General features: G+C 45.9%; 1 protein-coding gene across 1 annotated transcript in view; it reads right to left on the bottom strand.

The window, feature by feature from the left end:
* LOC120845828 (glutamate receptor 1) overlaps positions 1 to 22,896 on the bottom strand; it is a 200,839-nt gene that overhangs the window by 71,127 nt on the left and 106,816 nt on the right. Inside the window, exon 4 of the mRNA XM_042289904.1 lies at positions 9,838 to 10,086. Coding sequence (XP_042145838.1) covers positions 9,838 to 10,086 — 249 coding nt within the window. The remainder of the gene's footprint in view (positions 1 to 9,837; positions 10,087 to 22,896) is intronic.

Here is a 22,896-nt window from a genome sequence, read left to right as displayed (position 1 = left end):
TGGATGAACGGGCAGGCACGTATCCAGCTGATGACTGGATACGTGCCTGCCCGTATCCCCCCTGGATACGGGCAGGCCCGTATCCAGGGGGGGGGGGGGGGGGCATGGGCTGCCTTCCTGGATACGTGCCTGCCCCGCTGACTGGAGTGTAGACCAGGCGGCAGAGGCGACTTTACCATCTCGAGAAAAACTATGATTTCTTTGCCGGGCCTCTGGAGGCACCAACCAAAGAAAATGGGGAAGCTGGGGTCCAAAAGAAGGTACACAAGCGCGAGACCCTCCAATGTTTCGAAACAGCCCAAGAAAAGTCAACTCTGCTGGTCTACAGAGAGAACAAAAAGCAAATCTCGGATGAAGCTCAACGATACGACAACAGTTGAAGTAGTCGTCTACTGTTCGAGGTACGAGCGGAGGCCCTGCGGATATTAAATTACATGAAAAGATTCAATCCCAAAGTGGCTTGTACTGTATGTCAGGCGTGCGAAAAAGGCGCAGAGAGGGTAAAGCACGTGGTGCTCTTCTGCTAGCTCGTGCTGCCACCTTCGACGGATCATTGCCGGCCTCACCATGAATAGACGCCCGCCGACGCCCCGGGGTTCGAGCAGACGCCAGGCGATGAAAGTGTGTGGCACTGTTCATGTGGCAACTGCCACATTAACAGTGTGGGAGCGTCGCCAATGGAAACGCGAGGCAACGGACGGCGAGTTCAGTGTATGAGGACCAGAAAGGAGTGACTGGAGCACTTGTGGTGCGTGATTCAGAAAAAAAAAGTGATATTCCTCATCATTTTTTTTTTCATTTTTTTATTCTTAGCTAGAGCACGAATTTTTTTTCTTTTTACTTTCGTGTTTGTTTGTTTTAAAAGAAAACGCCGCACAATCATTATCATATTCATCATCATCGTCTATTACGCAGCGTTTGGTGACCAAGAGCTTTTGTTCGAAATATTCTATTAATGTTGTTTTATCATCCACCTCATTTGTTTGTAATCTAAAAAAATATGAATGAATACTAAACGAACTATAATAACTTCTGAAAATAGAAATACAGCACGCAACTTCTTTAAATGTAACCCGTTATTTGAGAATCATGAAATGTTAAAGTACGCACAAGTTGCCTGTAAAGGATGCACCGCCACGATGCGAGTGTCAATGAGAGAAAGCCAACCTTGCGCCTTCACCAACACTTTTGGGATTTTTTCTACTGTTCGGAATGTTTGTTTTTCCGCAGTATCATCGCTGTTCTGGAGGTTCTTCTTTACGGGCACCTCGGCTCTGCTTTTAAGCAAAGGGGCGTTTCATTCCCTTCCCTTGTTTTGGTAGCGCGCGTTTAATTGGCACCTGTACCCAGAAATCACATTTCCTACAACAAGATGTCTGCATGAAAATCGCTTCTTAAGACCTGGCTTCCTTCTTTCTTGCTTTCTGCCCACATGTTATAGCTTAACATATTCCTGAATAATAGGTTATTTTTGAAGCTTCAAAATGCATTTGTTTAGTTTCGCAGTGAATTATACAAAATTTAATTTTACGTCGATGTAACAAATATTATTTCAATATTATAAAATATCTAAAAAAAGATGTTTGAAAATATTTAGAGAATAACGCTTTCTAAATAATTATATCGCAAAAAAAATAAAGAGAGCCGTACCAACGCCGGCTCTTATGCAGCGCAAAGTAATCTCTTAAACACCGCAAGGTATTTCTTCTGAATCGGGGCCAACCCGCACAATCCCGCCTGCCTTTATAAAAGATGCAAGCAGGTTGTCGAAAAGCATGCTAATTGCTCAACACTTTTCTTGAAACCCCACGGCTGCAGCGCGCTGCTAGAGCAAAGCCATAGCCGCACTCCTTGCCGTAAAAACACCAGGGAACGAAGCCTTTCGCTTTACACGGCGAATCCCCGACACTGGCTTTCTTTTGTCTCTGTCAGCGCTGCTACTGCTGCTGCTGCTTTGAGCGGGAAGCGAGTTTTCGGGCCTGAATAATGAACGAGCTCTTGCCGTCCGGAACCTAGAGGATAGAGACTCGTTTCCTCCATTTGGGAACGCATTTATGTTTTCTCGCTTGTTTTCGTTCGAGCCTCCGTAAAGCTGGGTTTGGGAAGCGCCGGCACTACGGGAGACGAAGAATTGTTCAGATGGGAGTCGAAATGTGTGTCCTGCTTGCCTCTGGACGTGATCCTAGTTCTCTAGAGAGTTTCTCGTGTTTTGTTTTGTTTTGCTTTGTTTGTTTTACTCGCGTTCCTTCGAAGTGACATCTTTTTTACGTTGTTTTTATCGGGGTTGATACATATAGATATATATATATATATTTTAACTTCGGACTTGGGGATTTAGAGGGAGTAAGTCTCGCAATACTTTATCCGTGAAGCCAGACTGCCCTGGGGTCACCTTTTGCTTTTATTTAAAGATGAGAATGGGGACGACGTCGCATCCGCATGGGCCAGTTCTATAAAAAAATTGCATTTAATGCTGAGTCCAGTCTTTAAAGATGAAAGGAAAAAATGAAGGACGTCTACAATTCTCTGTAATGCAGAACTAGAGCGCAGAACTTGAAGAGAAGGAGGGGAGGGTGTGCTTCTCCTCCTTCCCCTTCTCCTCCCCTGCTCCCCTCCCATTTAGCGGGAAATTCTTGCTAAATGTCCCACTAAATTCTGCGAAAATTCCCCCGCTATATATAGCGGGGAAACTGAATTGGTGTCGAGATCACGTGATGTCAATTTCCCCGCTAAATTTAGCGAAACATATTTTCCTCTAAATTTCACATGATGTCACATTTATTCACTTGATGTCACATGGGATATCACGTGTGACGTCACGCCGGTAAAAGTTCCTGGCTATATTTGGCGGGAAATGTTTCCGCTAAATTTAGCAGGGAAATTTCCCCGCTATATTTAGCGGAAAAATTTCACGCCAAATTTAGTGGTAAAATTTTGACCTTCGTGACTTCACACGTGGCGTTATGTTTGACGTCATTATGGGTAAGGCCTCATAATGCAATGCGGGGTTACGCCGACGCCGACGGCGACGGCGACGCCGCTCAACCTAAAAACAAAAACCTAAAAGCTGGACCCTGAAAGCTTAAAGCTGCGCCCTAAAAGCTGCGCCCTGAGTTTAAACCATGTTGAATTAACCTGAGACTGGCGTAGAGAAGGAACACAAAAACGTAGAAGGGACAGAAATCAGACAGGACGACGTAGAAGGGACAGAAATTAGACAGGACGGTCTAATTTCTGTCTCTTCTACATTTTGATGTTTCTTCTATACCTCAGTTTCAGGTTAATTCAACGTGGTTAATATTCACCAGCTCGCCTGCTCCCTTACAATTTTGTCTATGTGAGTTTAAAATTGTCATCGCAAGCAGTTTTGATTTCACGGGTATGAGAAGGTTGTGTTTCTTGCCACCCCCTTACAATCTCAAAAGATTTTATGTGTGTGTGTGTGTGTTTCCACAACTGGCTGTATGTTTCCGGTCTATGATTAGTACTGAAACTGGTGTGATGTTTAACACGACTGCGTGAAAGTGTAATTCATCTTGTTTTCGCGGCTATACATGCACGCGTTTAGAGCTACGGTGACCGCGGTGACGCCCTGCTCGTAACAGACTTTCTTCGTCGCCTTGCGGTAATCAGGCGAGCATTTGATGATGACTTAAATTTAGTACAATGTAGAAATCTTGAGCAGCGCTGTACCGGGGGTGAGACCGTGTATTAACCGCATCATTATGCGTGTTAAAAGCTCCTTGCTTTGGCCACTAACACCTGAAAAGACGCATTATTCCGCAAATCAATCGGATTGCAGAATTTTCCTACATCAACGCTGAAAACGTAATCACAAAGGAAGAAGCGTAAACTTAATAAGCCACACGCTGGGTATTTTAAAACTGTCAGTCACAACACTGTAAGAAACCAAGAGCGTTTACTTTGCCGCAAAGCACTTGGGGAAACAAATCGTTGTAGTCTACAAGGTGGCAATCTCTGCGAGAGCCAATGTCTGCGAGTGACTTGGCTTGATACCCACATAATAATTTTTTTTCGCTGCGACGTTGAACCTGGTGAAACGCCGTGCTCAATGTCACAGCGCAGACAGAATAATATGTATTTTAAAGCCTCAACAATTTTTAGGTAATGCGGAAAAGTAAAATTTACGTAATATTTTTTTTTTTTAGAGTAATGCTTACTAATTTCTGCCTCTTTGCGACACATAAAAAAAAAAACTATACAGGGTGTCTCAAATGGCGGGCAGGCTATTTATATCGACCGGAAATTTCGGTTTCGGAACCTATCGCGCTATGATTTTGTGCAGCGTTGCGCGCAGGTGGTGAATTTCTTCTCTAAAATTTGCAAAGAAAAAAACATTACCCGAGTAAAAAGAAAAAAGAAAAAGGAAGAGTCTTAATTCCTATGGAAACGCAGCGAAGCCACTGGTCTTCAAACAATAGGACACCTTATTAGTTGAAGATCGGTGGCTTGGCTGCGTTTCCATAGGAGTTAAGTCTTTTTTTTTTACTTTTTCCTCAGGTTAGTTTGCTCTTTGCAAATTTTGTAGAAAAAATTACAACCTGTGGGCTATGCAAAACAAAATGGTAGCGTGATAGATTCAGAAACCGAATTTTGCGGACGACTTAAAGAACCTGGCCGCTATTTGAGACACCATATATATATATATATATATATATTTATGAGCGTGTCGCGACCCGCAGCCCTTGCTTCCCGTGGCGCTTTAAGCTTTTCTACTTTAGTGCATGAACACAAATACACAAAACTGGTGCTCAAAATGTTGTTGGATATTAATTGTAGACACAGTTATTCCGGTAAATTAAAAAAAAGGCTTGCCTGCAGGAATGATTTTGCTAATGGCTGAAGCGAGCCTGCTTGTTAAACGGACAGTTCACTTTTAACCGAAGTCGGAGTTTTAACACCGCGCTTCTCAAATCCGCCATGATGTTGAACTGCCACCTGTACTTTGTTTTCATCCAACCTACCGAAAAAAAGCAAAGTTTGCTTTTTTTTTTTCAAGTTTTTGAGCCGCTTGGTGACCCCCTGCTGGATCTGTCACGAGCGCTCATTAGGGTCGCGACCCACAGTTTGGACAAGCACCGTCTTAGGGTGCATAGCAATCATGCTATGTTTCGAAAAGATTTTCTATAAAACACCAACTATCACGCCGCGTAAAGGTACACTGGCCTTTCACTGACTAGAATCATACACGCATGAAAACATGCGAGCGCAACCTCTAGACAAAGCCACGAACAGAACCAACAAGCCTAACCTAACTTCGCCCGCGGCCCCGAAATTCGCGATTGGAGGGAGGCTAATTCCTGCGGGCTCTCGAGAGGGGCAACAGCAGTAGCATAACAGCAACCACGAGCGTCTGCACAATACCGGGTTTTAACGGGGGGCCGCGAGGTAATCATCCGAACAGGATGCACGACTCTCCCCGGTCTCAACGCAAAGTACGTCGGCGGCGGACGACGTTCTACGGTATTTTGGCTTCCCGGCCTTTGTGTGTGCGCTCGATATATATTTTTTTTTCGCTGAAGAGCTTTCTGGATTTCGGCGTCGTTAGTGGGATGAAAAGAAAATGCGCGACTAATTAGCGCAGTTGGGGACTCGGGGCGGGGGGACGCGAGCGGCGAAGGAACAATGAGGCGGTCGCTTAGACGCATGTTTTACCACCGGAAGATAATAAAAAAAATACAACGAAAAAAAAAAAAGAGGGAGGAGCCGGTGAACGCGGAATAGATGATGATGTTTCTGGGAAAGAGAGAGAGAGAGAGACCGGTGCACTCTAGTAAAGACTGGCGACGTCCAACGCTACCTATTGCTAAGAAGTCCGTAGTGCTGAATTTTTTTCTTTTTTCACGTCACCTTAAAAAGGCGAACGCCAGGGGCGGACTCATCGGGAGTGCTTCGTCGGCATTCGACTGAGGTTCGACTCTGGTTAGTGTGAACTCGAGGTTCAGCAGCCAGCTGACGCAGCTCTCATACTCAATCGGCGCCCCAAATTCGTCTCCTCGCGTGACGTGGAAAGTTCCCTATTTTGACCTTCGTATCTAGGAGGCGTTGCACCGTAGCCGGAGTAAACAGTCAGGTCGCGACAGCTATAAATCACCGACCCCCATCTTAAGAAATGCAAAACGTGGCAAGCTCAGAGGAATAATATTTGTGCTCTGCAGCTAGTAATGTTTCGGGAGTGGTCAACATGAACGTCAAACAACCAATTAAGATGCGGGGCACGTGAATATAACGAATGGTAACTTGCGTTTCTTAAATTTCCAGTGAATGTACCATTTTAAGGAGCGCGGGGAATGGTTTATTACGTTTACACGTATTGCTACTTGATTCGTTTCTTGTCATTTTTATTGGCTTACTCGACCATCTCGTTGGCTAAGAAGTTGTAAAGCCAGGCTTGGGAGAGTTACCCCGACCCACGCGTCTTCGGTTTGTCGGTGATTCTACTATCTTTGTCGGAAGTTCCCGCGCGGTACCCTGTGGAGGAGCTTAGGACTCGCTATGATGCGAACAGGAGTTTCTTGACAAGGAGGTTTCGAGCCGTCTAATCCCGGAGAAATGTGATGCATTCATGTTGGTGTAAAAGCTGTAGAGATTATATTCCAGGACGCTTGTGTAGCATTAGTAATAACATCTTCTGAGGAGCTTTTCTTTTTTTCTTTAGTATCGAAAATATTGTATTCTAGCTATATAAAATGTATTACCTGATATAGGCCGCGTGCCAGTGGTGCAGTTATGCAAATAGTTGTTTGATTGACCAGGATACAAGACAACGAGACTCTTTTAGTTTGAGCCTTTCAATCTAGAAAAGGCCGGCCAAATACGGATTTCTATTGGTGCTTATAAAATTTTCACCGTGTACTGAATATCCACCCGTGAGTATGTCTCCGAAATATTTAATCGAAAGTTAAATTTTCTTTCGGGAAAATTAATTTTGAAGTTTGCGGATACACCTCCGAATCACTTGCTGCCGCTATTTTGGCGACAACCAGCCGAGGCACTCGTGACGTCAAGTCTAGTATTCGAGAGCATACGACATTCCCTACTCCACGGCCTTGAGCATTGTGATGAGCGTTTGTGAGCGAAATGTGAGCGTTCGTGGTTTGGCGAATTGCATCTGATTTTGGCTATTTGCGGTACGCAATGGAGGGTTGGGGGGGATTGGTGATGGGGGTTGTGGGGTGTCCTAATACCACGAATAAATACGGCAGAGTCACATCATGCTCATGAGGGCCTTCTGACTGCTTTTGACGCTGGGTGAAAGAAACTCAAGCTGCGCATGTGTGTTTGCAAGACGTCTGACGTCACAACACGATGACAGACCAGTAAATATGCAGTCATTTTGAGAAATGTTGGGGAAATTAACTTGCTGCTCAAGGTTTCGTTTCTTGTGCTTCTTAATAAAATAGGTTTAGTTGAAAACGATCGAAGATCAAGCCGTAGCTCTCCTCTACATATGAGCGTAAACGATTCACCAAGTTGAAACTCCCAGTTAATCACAATAGATGTTTCCGCACAGCTCCGCTGACTGAGCAGCACCGAGTCGTTCACATTATCTACAGCAAACAGACGTACCAATTTATCATTGCTTTTTTTTTTTAATATCAAAATTTCGTACTTCAACTCAGTCGTCCTCGTATCGATGACCATAAACCTTCCGTGCCATCTCAAATTTTAAACTACGCCCTTGAAAGTACAACACAAATCGAAGGTTTGTGTGGAAAAAAAAATTAAAAAAAACTAGAGAGAGGGTAAACTTTCTAGAGGTTATACGAATTTTTTTCCCGTTTTGAAGCTGATAGGGCATTATGTCTAGATGTCAATGCTTGTTCGCGAACCAACTTATTTATGATAGTTCACGTTATTTTTGGGTGGTTAAACGTAGGAATTATGAGCACAGCCACCGCTTTCAAAAAGGGATAGTTTGCCTCGGGGAGTGAACAAAATCCGACGCCCTACACAGGCGCGTGGTTTTTTACGGATCAATTGTCACCTTCAGCTGGGCTACGGCTTCCTCTGCTTGCCTGACGCATACACCCCTACATCACACCGAGGTGTGGGCAATTTTATGGCCACGTTTTATTGTAAGCCTCCTTCGCCAGGTTTCAGAAAATTTTGTTTAGGGAGTTTTAGTAGATCGTTTTGAAAGGTCCACTTCCGCTACGGGCGCGCGTTTTAAAGCAGGAATCAAAATTGCATCGCGAGCTCACGCCACAAATAGCGTCGCCTGGAAACACGATATACTAAAACTCACTATTGTGCTATTGAGACTTTCTTTGGCCTGCGGCAGGAGTTAGCACGTACAGGAATTCCTCGTTTGCGGCGCTGTCGCTGTCACAACACAAGCAGCCTGCATGGAGGATTGCGTAGTTTTGCTGCTTGCATGGGCGTTTCTGGTCATGGTATTTTCTTACGGCCATCTAATCTACAAGTCTAAGCCGAACCATTACAAACATTTGGTTACGTGCTAGTATTTTGCAGTCACCATAATTTAAAATCTGAATCAGCAAAGCCGTTTTCTCTTCTTCGCCATCTTACCGGGCAATGTGAAAACGTTTTCCGCTGGTTCTGGAAATAATTCTCATTGTTTCTTGCTCTTATGTAAAAAATAAAAAAGGGAGACAAAAAAATCAACACTGAGCACAGAGACAACGTTAAAAGCGTGACATTGGTAGTGCAAACAAGCGATCTCGTGTTTTTGCTGGTTGTGGTATAGAATCAAGGAATTGTCACTAAAATTAGTAATTTGGTTGATGGTGCTCGTTTAGAACACTATCCTAACTGGTAACATTTCATACCTGCTGATATCAACTCAAAGTAAGATAGCAAAAAGCGCCTATTTTGTGTCCGCAATAGGAGCATCGCGCAACCTACATGATGACTCAATAAAGAGTTTATGAAGTTGGCTCACTTGTCTAGGGTTACCGGTGAAAAATACAAAACCACATTGAGTCTCCTGTTAACTGATTTCTCACTTCAGGTCGATCTGGATTAGAAAGCTTGTTTATAGGGTCAGCGCAGCCAGAGTCGGTGGATCTTTAATGAGTATTTGTGTGTTGTGCGTATGTTTAGGCAATGGGGAATTAGACAGCCGAAGTGTGTATTTAGCGTCTCCGGTAGAGATGATAATTTTTGACAGCATCACTGTGGTCTTTGTCCTCCTTCACGTAGCGGTGATGCGTGATCGCACTCCGGTATGGTGCTTATCCAAATCAAGACACGGCCAGGGTTCCTCGGTTTTGCAGCGGGAAAGCGGGAGTGTTTGCTTCACGCGATTCGAGCTTCGGTGGGCAAACACACTCGGTCACTAATCCCTCCTACCCCCTCCCCAACTTGCTATCTTTCTTCTTTTTTTTTTTTTTTTACGCGCTCTGTTCAAATTGATTGGGGTTAACGCTATATGCACTATTTCGTTATAACCGGCTTCGTTATAACCGGTCTCGACATACTTAGAGCGTGCTGGAAAAAGTTAGGGGGCAAAGGAAAGCAACAAGAGTGGCAGAAAGGACGAGGACAGGACAAAATATGTGTAGTCCCGTCCTCGCTCTTTTTCGCCGTTCTTGTTGCATTCCGTTATCCCTGCTCTGTTCAAGCTTGTGAAGATCGCAGTTTCAGCGGGTTGGTCGTTTATATCTCCGATATTACAGCGCAAAAAAGCAAACACAAAATTTGCATAGGCAGATAATTAGGAAAACGTCAGCGTTGCGTGAGTCTTTCTTTTTGACCTCCTGTGCAAATTGTGCGTCTGCTTTTGTGCGCCGCAACATCGCATGTCTGCACGAGCGTTTCCAAAAGACCCGGATGCACGGGCTGCGGGCTCACCGTCATCCGTGTCGTAGAGGTAGATGATGAAGGGCCAGTTGTAGTACTTGATCACGTCCAAGATGGCGGGTATGTAGTTTGGCTTGAGCGAGACGCCGAAGTAGGCCGGTCGGAGGGCGGCCAGCTCGGGGAAGCAGGTGCTCACGAAGGGCATCTGGAAGGTGTTGGACAGCGACACCAGCGTCTCGTACGAGGACCCCACGTTGGGCGCCACGACGGTGATGATGCCGCGGCTCATCTGCTGGCACACTGCGAGAAGCGAGCCCGAGTAAGAACGACGCGACGATCATCCCCGAATACGCTTCTGTACACACACACGCACTTCTACAAACAGGCCCGTGTCTGCGTACACCAAGCGGGGGCACTGCGTGCGCATGCGCAGAAAACCAGGTTCGCCTAAGACGGAGCCTATGCACACGCGACGGGCCCACAACAGCGCCGCCACAATGGCGTGACGTCAAAGAAATGAGTTTGTGTACACTCTAATCAAACCGAAGCGTCGGCACTTCCCGGAAAGCACCGGTGAGATTCAATCGCTCAGTGCCACTTCGCGGGTTGTTTTTCTTTATGTTTAAACATTATTTCAGTCTCGTCATTCGCCGACATCCGTCCGTAGATTGTAGTGATTGGTTTTGCTCGAGTGCTTTGCGGCAGAGTAGTCAATTCATACTTCTTGGAGTGGAGGCTACGGAGAAAGCAAGGCACCCAGGATGATCATTTCGTTTTGTATATCTACCCAGACGGTTCTATTTTATTTATTTTTTTCAGCGAACCAGGCAGGTGTTTTGCGAGGCTCCCGCCATTGCCAGCCTTCTTTCGAGTTAAAACCGCGCAACATTCGCAAATGGCCTATCGCACCGATTCTAAGAGAAACCTCTTCGTGAGAGAGAGAAGGAGAGATAAGAGAGCTCGGACCATTTACAGAAGCGGCGATGGGCGCCGCAGTGCGCATTCGGCTCGTTTATAAATTCCGCGCCGAGGGGCCGCAGCCGCCGCGCCACCGGGGGCGCAGCTGCTCGATCGATAGCCTTAATAAATATCGCGCGTCGCGAAATTTCCTCGTTTCGAAAGCGGCGATGTTTTACGGGCTGCTCACGCTTTAATAAGATGCGCACGTTAAGGAACGCATGCTTAATCAATCCTTCTGAAACGCCAGGATGGAAATACGAAGCTTGTACTATGTACGTAAGCCTGTTCTTTTTAAATTTAAATTCGGATATCTTTAAGACGCATTCGGTCCCTTTTTTATGCTTTTTTGTTTTGTTTATTGTTAAAGGGACGTTCGGCATATTAACGAAGTAAAGCTCGATCCACGTCGGGAACGACGAACCTTTTGATTGAGGTGCATGAGGGCGGTATAGTAATTGGTATTTTAGCAATCGCGGGGTGGAGTTAGTCCAGCGAGCTTTATATGATCGCCTCAGAGGCAGTGTTACTAACGCATTCGACGATAAGAAAAGCTATTATAAGGCATTCCCTGCATTTCTGGAGCTTTCAGTAATTATAGCTATGTTTTCGTTAAACATAGCTATAATTGAAAAAAAATATCTAAATTTTTTGACAACTTGAAAAGGCGTTCGATTGGAGTATTATTATCGGACTTCTTGTTGTTGTTTTTTTTTTATTCGTTCATTTGTGTTCTTATTACAAATTGCAGAAATATCAGATTCCCTCCAAAGGTTTCGTTGGTTGATGATATAATGTGCCGAGATTTGTGAGCTACGCGAGCTTTTTATCGGAAAGTACGATGCGATTAGGTTTCGGGGAGTTTTTAATTAGAAAATGGCTTCCGTTTTTTTTTTTTTTTAGAATCGGGCGCTTTGATGCGTCACCGTATATCCCTGGGCTTGGATGGCTGACATTTTCTCATTAAAATGTTTCCCGAAACGGCTTCTGACTTTGGAATCAGGTAGCGCTCACTTACTACCGTGATGGGAGCGTTTGATACCGGGCGTTAGGTTACATGTTCGAAATAAGTTTTGCACCCTTTCAAAGTCCACCGACCGTTTGCCTGCTTTGAGGCTGCTTTGAGGGAGAGTGCAACCTGTCAGTCGCCATCTTTTCCTTGACTGTATTGCACCGTGAAGATTTCAAGTTTTTTTTTTTTCTGCAAACTTAGAATACACTGATATCTCGTAGATACGGACACCTCCGTTTCCCAAAGAATCACCCTAAAGGCTGGTCCACCCGGCATCGCTTTCTTACGTTACGTATAAGTTACCGAAACATTTGTATCTCGAATGTCGTGTGCCATGCTTTGTTCTTGAACTGGAAGCCACGCTAAATATGAAGCACAGATGCCACGGTGAATTGTACGCAAAATGTCGTAGCGTAAGGTACCATAAGAAAACGGGGCTGTGTGAACTAGCTTTCAGGAGAAATCGATATTAATAACGGGACAAAATGCATGTTGTTACGAATGACAAACGATGAGGCAGGCAAAAACAGAATGAACTAAAGGTTTAATGGAGGCGAGATTGTGCCTGAAACGAAAGAGAACACACGTCGATAAAACAGCAGGAAGCGTCGACGGCGGCAGCGGCAAGCGACGGCGCGTCGGCGTAACAGCTGGCTATCGCGAGAAAGGATCAGTGAATGAATCCGCAATACGGCGCTCGGCTCTTTATCTGCTATGCTCGTCATCTCGAATATTCGGCCTAGAATGTTCGGGAAAGAGCTAGGGTGAGACTGACTTGACAAGGTCATTCTGGCCTCCTTATCGTTTACGCGCTCGGGGTAAGAGTATACGCGAATCATCGGGATGAACGGAGAACGTATCTTCTCAATCATGCACGCGGCAATATATTCACCCAGTTTGCGCCCGAAAATATTCTCTATAGAGCGGAATATTGGGGAGTTTTCATAGACCGCGTTTCCCCCTACACCCAAGCTCTCCGCAACGAAGAAGCCGCTGCTGCGCCTGCGCGCCGATGGCCTTGACTGTAGAGTTCCGGGTACCGTAACGGGTTCCGGAAAGCGTTGCAGGACGGTGAGAACCATCTACGAAAACTCCCTATTCAACCATTTTCAGACCACCTGAGACTGGGTGGAAGAATCACGACGAGCTCTCAACCCAGTCTCAGGTGGACTAAAAAAATAGTAAACCTACAGCAGCTCGCCTGCGCCCTAACTGTTGTTTCCCTATTCGAGTTAGAGTGGTCTCTATTCACGAGACACGTTTCTACCTACGTGACGTCTGGAATTCACAAATTATTATACGTGTTTATCCGAACAGCTAGAACAAATCTCGGAATCTAAAGTTTTGCGGCTAGTAGCAAGAACATTCTAAGTTCTTTGAATGTGCTCGACTACCGTGTTCACAATTCGCCGACTAAGGAACATATCCCACCTAGCTGCGACGTCTATCTACTTTGTAGAAGATCAACCTGCAATCACTCGTCCGCCTCATGCTCGCGTGCACTGAGGAGACGAAACAACCAAGATGCGCTGCGAAAGTGAGGCGACTAATCCGCCTATCCTTCCCCAGAATAGCGAAACAAAAACGTCCCTTGAAACAAAGAAAAAAAAACGTCCCAAACTAATTAGGTTGGTCCGACATAAAAATCAATGACGCTGGGCTGGCAACCACCGAGGAGGATTTTCCCGCGTGTCTGGACCAATAAGGCACTGTCCCGCGTAACATAAGCCAGGACCCCGACCGAGTCCCCGTCGAGGATCAACCTGAATTATTCTCGCGAAGGCCTCGGCGCACCATCGATATCTGCTGCCATCTAGGGCTTCGTGCATCCTTCCGAAAATACGGGGATCTCCCGAAAAAAAAAATAGTAATCCTCGTTTTTTCGACCCGCGCAAATAAACTAAGCGTCGCAGAAAACTCCGTCTTCGTGAGCATGTGAGAATACAGGTCGGGATAGACTGCGAATGTTTGAGAACATAACGCTTCCTGGATCAAAAGATGATCGAGAACAAGCGAAATGTATCTTTGTGCCGCCGTGTACCTAAAAATAATATCGTCAGTTGAAACAATGTCATTGGGTTTTCTTGACAACTATTCCAGTAAAAAAAAAGCAAGGAAGAAAGCAATATTCGTTTTCTTGCAGACGAGCGTGTTTCCCTGACACAAATGCAACATGCGTCCGCCATCCCAGTTCCTGTTTTGACAGTATTAGGCTTGGGTAGACGTCGGCTCATAGAAAACTTTTTACTTTCCTTTATTACCTTTTAGGACAGGTAAAACGCAATATTTTTTCAACTTTTCGCGTCTGATCCCAACCGTGTGCGTCACATTCCCACAGTTCTACGATCCGTAGTTTTTTTACCCGGCCCAAAAAACACCGGTCTTTTTTCTCGGGAACACCCTGTATAAAAGTTCTTTTCGCGTTTCTTTCCTTACTTTCGTTGACAACTTCAGACACGCAAGGCGTAGCATTTTTTTTTTTCTTTTGTGATTCGTTCTTCGACGTTTTCATCGGCAAACGCCGCCATTTGATTGGCTCTGGAGTAATAATTGTATGATCGGGAAGCGCCAGGCCCCTTATTTCTTAATTGCTATCAGTGATTATAGACTTATTTTTTCTTATTACCATCGCTTTTTTCTTACGGGTGATGTCGAAGGGAGATTAATTTTGCTGTCTCTGTTAAAGGCGTACATTTCGTTGTAGTTTTTGGCTTTTTTTTATTTTGTGTTCTTTTACATCTTGGAATGGGGATTCATGATCTATATTCTCTGGGTTTTTCGATTAGATATAAAATTACCCTAGTCTGTTTTTGTAAATCGCGAAGATATCGAGTGTTCACTCTATATATAACCGGATATCAATCACGAGAAAATAACGCGCTTTTTTTTTCTTATTGGGGGAAAGGGAGGACGGAGAGAGAAATTTGTGCGGACGTATGAGACTAGGCTGACGTTTCCGGTGTTGTTTTTTGTGGAGTTTTAGGATGTATGTTTGAGGTTTGTTCGATAGGGAAGCAATTCTTGTTTTAGAATTGACTTTCCGTTCACACAAATCCATCGGAGGAAAACAAAGAACAAAAATTGTTGTAATGATTAAATGCGTACAACGCTGCGAGAATGCTTCTTGGTGAACTTAGCGTCTCTGCCAACGTTATAATAAAGTATACTGGTCAGTGCCGTGCTGCTCAGTATGCAAACGTTTCATGTGAGCGGCACGGTTAGCCGAATATTAGAGCACGTAGATTTAAATCCAGGCTGATATAGAAAAAAAAATAATCGTAAGTCTAGTTTTATTTTTAATGCACGCGCGTCAGCGACAATCCTTTTTGAGAATTTGGCAAAATCTGTTGTTTATTTCTAAAGAACTAAAAAAATAAGACACGAAAAATCAAGATCTGCGTAGAGTGAAAGATTGAGAAGGCAATCTTCTTATAAGAAACTATTTTGGGTGGTCTCGTCGTGTCTGGCGGAGATTTAGGAATATCTGGAAAGACCAGTCTTTAAGCAAGAAAAGGACCAGCAGACATGCGCGTTTGGCTGACTGATTATACCACTGGATCACCGAGTTACCAATAGTGTTCGAGGTTATCTTGAGATACAACTATTCCGATTATTTCTATCACAAGCTATAATTTGTTTGTTTTTTAGTCTCATATTACGCATATATTTAACATGGACATCCTCGTCTCGTCACTAGACATTTGGTGTTTTTGTCCAAAATTCGAGCTTAGAAAACATAACAAAAGAATATAACAAACGTATGCCAACGCAAAGCGATTACTCGGTTTAACTTCAATCATGCACGATAAGCGTGTGGCAATCCTGCACTTTTTACTGTCCGTGATCCTATCCGGTTATAGTGAACCCACCGAGAAAGCAAGGGCCGTGACGCTGCACTTTTGGCACCGCTTGATTTTCTCTTAAAGCGTATTGTACTAAGGCTTCACCATACCAATACTCGAAGAGGTCAAAGAGCTCAGTGCAACATTATATTTCTTTCAGAAGGCAGAATGCCATTCCTAGCCTTAGGCACTTCTTGCGGAACGTGTACTGTCGGTTCAGACAGAGCAAAAACACACGCCACGAACCTCACATACTCAAACTAATGATCTGAACCATCTCCCTTTTAAATACAAAAAAGGAAAGATAAAGAGGCCCAAAGATGCCACGCTCAAAGAGAATCCTTCATCAAGAGCATCCCGCAATCTTTCAAAGTGCAACGCCGCCAGCCGAGGAAACCGCCGCGACCACGCGGTCGGCTCCCTGAACATAACGCGGTCCGACGTAAACTCGTTTTTTTTTTTACGACCTCATCCGCGGAGGAGTCGCACTAAGCCAACTGCCTCGCTGAGAGCACCGACAACGATATCGCTCCGATGCACCCGCCTTAATGCCACGACAGTCATCACTCTGCTGCCTCCCGTATCAAGATTTCCACACGACGTAGTAGCGATGCGAGCCGACCGTCTTTCGCCGGGGGGGACTTCGTCGTTCGGGCATCATGCGGGCCATTTAGCACAGCCGGGACGAAGCACATTTTTATCTTGTCCCTCCAGCGCATACATCGCGGTGCCCAACCTTTTTTTTTTTCCCCCATTATAGTTCGGTACGGCTCGTATACGGGCACGTCAGTCCAAACATCGACGAATTTCTTTTATTTCTCGTCGCTGTATTCCTAGACTTTTATTTCGACGAATGGCGGTCGAAGAGGAACATCCGCGACGAGAACGATATTCACTCGGGGCGGTGTGTGCCCCGCTTCACCTTAACGACGATCCGAAGAGGACGTTATACGAACCATCGAGTCCAATCTAAGGCCCTCTGAGCGTCACGGGTCAGTCAAGTTAAGCGCATCGACGCTGGACGCGGGCGGTCACGTACTAGCTTCGCAGCTTTCGATTGGCTGCAGGCTGGCTAGTAGATTCCGCTGCGTTCGCTTGTAAGGGAAAACAGAGCGCAGGGTACGAGGCGCGAGGGGATGCGAGTGCGGGCATCAATAACTCGCTGGGCCCCTTTGGCGCTGTCACTGCGCGGGCCTACGGGGGTTGGGAAGATGAGGATGGACGCGCTATGAAGGCATTCCCGTTTTTCGGTGGTCGGATCGCATGCATTATGCTGTCCGAGGGCCAGCGAGATCGTTCTCTCATTCGGGAAAGACTACTGGGGCGGCTTTTGGGTGTGCGCTATACTGTATATACTGCGGGGGGCCGAGTCGTTGTCTTCATTGCCGCCGTTTCGAGAGATGGAGTGGGGTGGGCCGGAAATCGCCCGAGGGTTCGCATTACGGGACTGCTGGGTGGATGGGTAAGAGATGGGGTTCGTGTGACGTACGTTGTGCGTGCGTTTGAGTAGAGTCCGCGTGTTAAGCCGGTATGTGCGAACGCGTGAGTGCATGTCAAAGTATTCTCGTTCTTGCGTTGGTGTGCCGCTCGCATTATCACGTGTCAATGCGCGCGACTGGGCATGATTAGTTAGGGGGGGAAGGGGGGAGGGGTGGTGTCTATTTGTGTTCTCGGTGTATACGTCGCTATTAATTCAGAAAGGAGATTGAGGCAAATATATGGGGATAAGCAAGTATCTCGTTTTAGCATATCTTGTTCGTATGGAATGCTACGGTTACGGATTGACGTTGAATTCGTAGAAGTTCTCGCCTTTGCTAGATCTATTGGTTAAAACTTGGGTCTCGACCGCTCGATAATTTACCAGAGGGTTCTGGAGGGTCATGGGCGACGTTTTGCAGAAAATTTCAGAGATTGTTTGCTTGAAGGTTGAGATCGCTAAATTCAACAAGAAACTTTCTCCGCCATATTTAGCGGAGAATTGCGACGTCACAGCGCAGCGCCTTGCCTATCGCCAGACCTCAGCTTGCAGGACGCGGCATGCATTAATAAATCTTTTTTTTTTGTTGTTTTTTAAATATTTAAAGAAAAAAATGTGAAGCATATTTTGCCCCGAAGCATGGAGAAACAAGGTGTCTCAGGGATTGAACTCGAGTTAATCACGTAGCTCGTTATTCGGCGTGACAATAACGAGAAAGCAATCGGCAGCGCTCGACACAAGGGCCTCTTGAAACGAGGGTCGAGGTCTGGAAGCTACGCGCGGCAGCTGAGAGCTCGCTCGACTGGTCTCGTTGATGGAGATGGATCAACCACTTGAGCCGATAATATCGGGGGCGGGGCCGCCGCTCCGCTCACTTGTAAACATTGGCGAAAGAGAGGGACTGTCGAAAGAAAGGCTCCGTGTATTTGTCGTTCCAAAGCTTGCCCTGGTACATGCCATCACTCGCGAATTTGTTTCCCCCAACTTGTTTTTTTTTTTCTTCCTAGCCATAGGGATTTGTTTTTGTGTTTTTTTGGAAACTCAAAGAATTTGTTTCCTCAAAAAAAAAAAACAGAAAAAAGAAATGAGCAAAATGAGGAAATAAACGATCAGATAGGCGGCTATCGACGTTTGAGCTCTGCATTGTCCAGAGATAGATTAATTGTTTTAAATAATTTTTAATTGTTGATGTACCGACACTGAGAGTTTTGAAGGTAGTTTTAAATTGCCTATTGTTGATATTAGAAGAAAAAGAAAACAAGCGCCTGTTGCTGCTTTTAACGTTTCAATGAGTCGTTGCTCTTCGGAAATCTCTCCTGTTATGAAATTTGAAAATACCTGCAGCTGTGAGTTTAGCGCGTTAATTAAAAATTCATTGTAAGCCATTATTCATTGGAAGCAACGAGCGGTACTTACGAACCAAATATATTAAGCTCTTCAGCAAACTATTCGTTTTTTTTTTAAATTGAGCTTGGGGATGCCCAATGATTTCACCAATAAATAAGAAAGCGTACGCAGTAAAAAAAAAAAGGTGAAGACAGTGGCATAAAAGGTGGAGAAAACACAGAAGGGCGTAGGGCGATAGAAAGAAAAGGATATTTATTTACAGAAACTGCACATCTAATGTCCCAACCAGAAGGAACAACTCCACCTTAGAATAAATCGCGCGGAAATAGAAACAAGAAGTACTATAAATTAACAGCAAAAAGTGTCTCCTATACTTCGTTTCAGGATAAATCCAGATGCAGCCTATGTTACGAGCTAAGTGGACCAAGAAAGCAGCGTCAAGAGTGCAGGTCAATGGACCTTTTCTGTTTCTGACTGGTTAGGCTATGATAGAACACGTACAGAAACATGACACGCGCTGTGATGCTGCATTTTGACGCTCTCGGATTAGTCCCTAAAGGCCCGTTCACACATATGCAAGCGAGTAAGACCGAGAGAGACCAGACCGGTTTTTAAGCCTCTTGCGACATCTTAGGACCGGATGGGCTTCAGCGGAGCTGGTCCTAAGACGTCGCAAGAAGCTTCAAAACCGATCTAGTCTCTCTCTGTCTTTCTCGGTCGCATATGTGGAAACGGCGCTTTAAAGGAATACTGAAGCGAAACTTGAAATACACCTATTATGGTCAGAAATAGGTTCAATATGATCAATGATATTCATAAATCATAATCGCGAGTTTGTATTTTGAACGGATGGCTATATTTTTCACCCTAAGGGGCCCTATTGGGTGCGCGCTCAAAAATCGGCCATCAGAGAGCGCGATGCGTCTTGGGATATTGGGCGCATTCGTGACGTCACTTGTGCCAGACGGGAAAGGCTACGGCGTGAATGTTGTGGTTACGAGCGTTGCCACTTGGTGGCGCGTCGACGATTTACGACCTGTGACAACGTGGCCGTTTGAGATTTGCAAGGGCTGCACGCACGCTGCACCACGGCAAGTCGTCAATCACGGCAGCACTGACAAAACCAGCTCTGAGGCCGGATTCTCAAAGCGAACTCACGACGAAAAAAGTGCATACGACAAATTTGAGAGAAAACCCGTACTCTCGAAACGGAATTGTCCTAACTTTTGCGCAGGTTACGACAGAATCCTACGACAGCTCCGAAGCTGTCTTACGCACTTTTTACGATCAAATCAACAAGGCCGACAGCGTCGCTCAGTTACTTGGTAGCGGCCACCAACGGACATTTATTTTTCTACGTGCTCTTCTCGTGCGTCCCGACTTCAACCAGCAAGAAAAAAGGAAGGAGTACTTAAAACAGACCACGACGATCAAGAACGCAGGATCCACAAACACACGAGAAGAGCTACAACGGCCACGATTCTGCCGACCGAGCGAGCTCGGCAGAATATAGTAGGCCTAGCAGCAACATCGACTCGGCGCACCGTTGCTCCGGCGGTCCTTGGCCAAGACCGTCTGTCCATGACCGGCTGGCCTGCTGAATGGAATATGCCCGCGCGACCCTTGTGGACCCTTCCCGGATGAGTAGTTGGATCTCTGAACTAAATTTCAGAGGTCAATATTTTCCCCTTGTCATCTCGATCTCCTTGTTTTCCGAGACAGCGGTGACGAACGCTGTCGTCGAAAAGGGACTCTCATTGATTCTATCTCCTTGTTTTGTGTGATATAGAGCTTAAATAAACGCCATACGGATTACCTTCGCAACTCGGTATGTACACTCTGTTATTAGTATGCCATTTTTATTCTGACACGACGCTACGTCACTGTCGAGCTATAGCAGTTCGTGGGAGCTACGCGATGTCGGTCTAACCTTTCTTTGCCGAGTGTCATGTCAGCATCGAGTTGCAATCGTAAAAGATCGGTTCAGAAGCGCTTACCGAAACGCGGTCTAACAGAGCGAATCCAGCACTTCGATCAAACGGGCGTGTCCGCTCCGAGTGTGAACAGGTATTTGCGTGGCTCTTGCTGACACCCTTGTAGTTCAAAAATATCCTTTTTAACGTCGGCTCGCAGCTCGCGACTCGCAGCAACTAACACCGGCCGTGCCAGAAGCATGCTCGGGTCGTGTCGTGCAAAGAGCCGCAACGAGAGCGAGCTCACTGTGGCCAACTACGCTTTGGCTTTCTCCGCCAAGGCTTTGCAAACGCGTTCAGGCCTAGGCTAATTCTGCCGGCACGCCGTATTGCCGCAGAACGGCGCTGCTCCTATACCGCAAGTGATGTCACGAGAACTTCCCCCTACCCACCAGATGAGAATTTGAAATCGTGTAATTATGTTTAAAATTAGTTCTCCTGTGTTTTACAGCGCGATATTTATATTTCCGAGGTGGTGCCTGTCCCTAGCTCATATTTATGCAATAAGATCGGCGCTAAAATTTCGTTTCACTACCCCTTTAAGCTCGTAGCGGCGGCTGCGTCCGGTCTTAAAGGGGCCCTGCAAAGACTTTTTTTACAGCTTTTTAATTTGCACCGAACCTGAGCGCACTGAACGTAGTAGCTTAATGAAACTTTTCTTTTCTCGAATTTTGCTTTATTTTAGAAATTATAGGCAAATTAAAATTACAAAGACAAGCAAAAAATTATCTCCTTCGTAACGTCCTTGGTTGCTTGAGTGGCCGTGAACTAGAGGAGGGGTAGTGAGCTCAGCGAGCGCTCGAAGCCTGCCGCACTCCGTGTCGACGGCTCGAGAGGGTGCCACTAAAGCATGTTCTGGATAGGCTGTATGAAGCGGGCAGCCAGAGTGGCTCGCATTGCATTTGCTGCGCGACTAAACACTAATTCTGTGTGACACTTCATTGGCCACAAGCGACAGCAAAGACGGGGTAAATATCAGTTCAGAGCGGGAGCTACTTCGCGCTGCCATACCGCCAAAAGGCCAAACCGCAACCCAAAGATGCGCCTTGGGAACGCTCGGAACCGGTCGGATCCTGCCTTCCATAAGACCGCAGCGCCGCCGCGTACATCCGGGACCTTTCTTCGCTCGCCGCACGTTGGCGCCTGATCCCTCCACACTTTTCTAGTATGCGCCGCCTTTTCCACCGCTTGGTGGCGGGTATGTGGACGAGTCATTTCTTGTTTTCGTACTTGTAACTGCATTTGTTTCTTTTCTGATCTAAAATAGTGAACAAAAACTACTTTTTTAAATAATTGAAACGGTTCGCGCCACTTATTTCTTGTATTTTGACTAAAAAGAAGCTTTTAGCGGCTCTGACCAGTAGTAAGCCCAGGACCAAAGACGTCACATATCGCGCACTTTCGGCACCGCGGGTCGCCCCCGTAAGCGGATGAGGTTTCCGCGTCGTCCGGTTAAAATATGGCGCACTGATATTTGTGGCGAATTCGCGTGGTTCTTTCTGCGCGCTCTCGAACGCTCTTTCCAGAGCGGGCGAGATCAGGTGGTGGAAGGAGAGCGCTGTGGCCTGATCGGCTGGTTCATTCCGAGGGCGCCTCTCCCTTTCAAAGCGCTCCCTAGCACTCCGTCCTTAGCCTTTCGAGTGCGGAGTGGCGCAGGCGTCACGTGGTACTTGGACGGCGATCACTTGGTTTAGTTGACGATGGCCAGCAGTGCTCTGTTGTGGTGTGTGGGGTCCGTCATGACGGCGACTGATGTGTGGTTCTGCAAAGTGCTTGTGCATTCAGCGGTACGAGGAATGCAACAGACGGGACGACATTCGTTTGGGACCGTAACTGGAAAAGTTGACGTATGAAGTATTCCCAGGGCTTTCACAAGATAGTTCATCTTACGGCGGTGAATCCGCTAAGCCTAACCGGCAAAGAAACAGCTTGCAGAGCTCGCCGCTGTTTTACCGGCATTTGTGGTCGCTTCAAGAAGTTTTCAGGTTGAGTAAAACTGCGTTGAAAGGTTTGTGTTGTAAAATAAAGGGAAAGCCGAATATAATGCACTGTGATTTGTGTCACATGGCGATATGTGCTATATTCTGCTTGCACGATATTTCGCCGTGAGAAAAATGCGGTTTATTAACCATTTTTTGTTTGCCTGCTTTGCCGTAAGTATGACAGCTATTGCAGCGCGTTCACTGACGAAAACGCGATGAGTTGACAACCCTTTCCACGCATTGGCTTTCGTTCCGTTCTGCAAAAATCAATTCGCATACTGCTGTTTTCTTCTCTTTTTTTTACATGCCTACGCGTCAAACAATTTACGTCCCAACCGTTATTTCATCACGCTGTGAGCGTATATTTTGCTCAATCGTCCACCGCACGCTGTAAACTTTTTTTTTTTTTTTTTTTAATGCGTTACCGTTGTCAAGAAGTTTTACCTCCGTGACTGGTTTGACAATTTCAGAGCGCTCTGAACCCAGCATTTGTAATCGGCTGAAAAAAATCCCGAGTAGC

The sequence above is a fragment of the Ixodes scapularis genome, unplaced genomic scaffold (genome assembly GCF_016920785.2).
Source record: "Ixodes scapularis isolate PalLabHiFi unplaced genomic scaffold, ASM1692078v2 PGA_scaffold13__105_contigs__length_92229423, whole genome shotgun sequence".
In the NCBI taxonomy this organism is placed as follows: Eukaryota; Metazoa; Arthropoda; class Arachnida; order Ixodida; family Ixodidae; genus Ixodes; species Ixodes scapularis.
Note: the sequence above shows the minus strand (reverse complement) of the source record. Positions and strands in the feature narration are given on the sequence as shown.